The sequence below is a fragment of the Sturnira hondurensis genome, unplaced genomic scaffold (assembly GCF_014824575.4).
Source record: "Sturnira hondurensis isolate 20B ecotype Veracruz unplaced genomic scaffold, ASM1482457v3 Scaffold0018784, whole genome shotgun sequence".
Lineage (NCBI taxonomy): Eukaryota > Metazoa > Chordata > Mammalia > Chiroptera > Phyllostomidae > Sturnira > Sturnira hondurensis.
In genome coordinates this window covers 1-1,717 of record NW_028091415.1, presented here as the reverse complement: position 1 = coordinate 1,717, position 1,717 = coordinate 1, and the positions used below count along the sequence as shown (strand labels likewise).

The 1,717-nt window shown below is 60.8% G+C and overlaps 1 protein-coding gene across 1 annotated transcript; it reads right to left on the bottom strand.

Moving 5' to 3' along the window:
* Positions 1-80: 80 nt before the first annotated feature.
* LOC119003874 (butyrophilin subfamily 2 member A2-like) lies at positions 81-1,224 on the bottom strand. The gene is made up of 2 exons (XM_037070460.1): positions 1,073-1,224; positions 81-495 (listed from the first exon to the last, which is right to left on the bottom strand). The coding sequence occupies exons 1-2, from the start codon at positions 1,155-1,157 to the stop codon at positions 122-124; spliced, it is 459 nt and encodes a 152-aa protein (XP_036926355.1). The 5' UTR covers positions 1,158-1,224; the 3' UTR covers positions 81-121.
* Positions 1,225-1,717: the final 493 nt, after the last annotated feature.

The window sequence follows — 1,717 nt, the reverse complement described above, 5'->3', positions numbered from 1 at the left end:
GGCCCATGTGCAGAGGGAGCCATCCTGCCAGGGTGGAGGGGATGCTAGACAACACCTGCTGGTCTGTGGGGGCCCTGACGTGCAGAGAGAAACTATCCCCAAGGGTCACACACTGAAAAAGCTACCAAGCGAAGAGAAACGTCTCACCTGCCACCACCAGGCGCATGGTGGCCTCGTCGTAGGACCTGCCTTGTTGGAAATAACAGCGGTAGATGCCGTTGTCATGGGCCGTGACATTGTTAATGACCAGGGCCACCTTCCCTTTGTGAATGTCTTCGGTCACAAAGGTTGTCCGTCCTCGGTACTGCTGCACCTGCTCATCTGGCCTCTCGCGCTGGCCCTTGTACACCAGCACGGCGGGCGAGAACTGAGACCGGAACCAGCGCACCTCCATGTCCACGGCACTTTTCTCAGGGGACAGGTGGCAGCTTAACACGGTGTCTTCTCCCACCATGGCCAGCATGGGCTCAGCTGGACCCACGACTGAAAACTGGGCTGTTCAGCAAAGCGGCAGAATCAGGCAGGCACTGACACCTAAGGCAGGAAGGGAAGTGGCCATATTCCAGGGGACAGGCCAGGGGTTCCTGGGCTCAGGATTGTGGATTGTGGGGCCCGGCTGTGGCTGGTCAGAGCAAGAGATGCCTCACGCGTATCTACTGAGGCTGCCAGCGCCGCCAGAGCAGCGCACAGAGGAGCAGACCCTGAGCCCTGCAGACCCTGGGCGCACAGAGGTTTCCTCCTGTTCCCCAGGCCAGCTGGGCACCGGGAGCGCAGCTCAACCTGGAGCTGCCCAACAGGCAGCCACCAGCTCGTCCCCACTGACACGTGTGGTCCAGGTAAGACACACAGAGACAGTGGGAAACTTAAAAAAGTGTGAAATGCCTCATTAATCGTTGACATTAATGAAAAATTTCAATGATGGTGTTCTGGTCATTTTGGGTTTCCAGCCTTTGTGTTGGGTGAGGCTGGTTTGATCTGAGCGAACTCCTGGGGAATGAGAAGGAGCCAGCACCGGGCACTGAGGGGTGTGGAGTTTTCCTCCCTAGTCAACCGGAGTCCGGGCGCCCCCTACCTGAGACCAGCGCAGACAAGCCAAGGATGGGGAGGAAGAGCAGCGGGCGAGGCAGGGGGGCGCGCAGGGAAGCAGCTGGCTCCATAGCGCCAAGGACCAGTCACAGGGCAGGGGCTGGGGGACGGACCGCAGGCCTGGGGGCGCAGACGTGGAGAATGGCAGAGCGGCTTGGCGCCACAGTCCCGACCTAGGCGAACGTCCCTGTGCCGGCTGCTGCTGTAATAGCACCACCTGTCTGCTCGGGTTCGCGCGTCTCCCTGCAGGCTGACTCCTGCACGTCCCATGAATGTGCCAGAGAACGAAGATCCTCCCTGCTCCGCTAGCTCCTGGGGTCAGACTTCAGGCCTTGCTGCTGTCACCTGATATCCTTCCGCACCCTCCTCCTCCTCCTCCTCCTCCTCGCATCCCCTCTGCCACCCCAGGTGAGGTCAGGTGCGGATCCCCTAGGAAGCCCCTCTGCCTGGACCCCGCACCAGGTCCGGTCCCCGCCCCCACCCTGAGCTCACAGCTCAGCGCCCTCCTGTCCCACCTGCCAGAGTTCACTCCCACTTCTCTTTCCTCCAGCGATGCTCAGACGGTGACATGCGGTTGTTCTTCCCTAACCGGCCCTTGGGTACAGTCACAACTGGAGACCCAATGGTGCAG

What these genes read in the sequence shown, in the direction of transcription:
- LOC119003874 (XM_037070460.1), bottom strand. Translation starts at nt 1,157, where the DNA reads ATGGAGCCAGCTGCTTCCCTGCGCGCCCCCCTGCCTCGCCCGCTGCTC. An exon ending in CTTGTCTGCGCTGGTCTCAG is followed by an intron (nt 496 to 1,072) that starts GTAGGGGGCGCC and finishes TTTGCTGAACAG; the next exon opens with CCCAGTTTTCAGTCGTGGGT.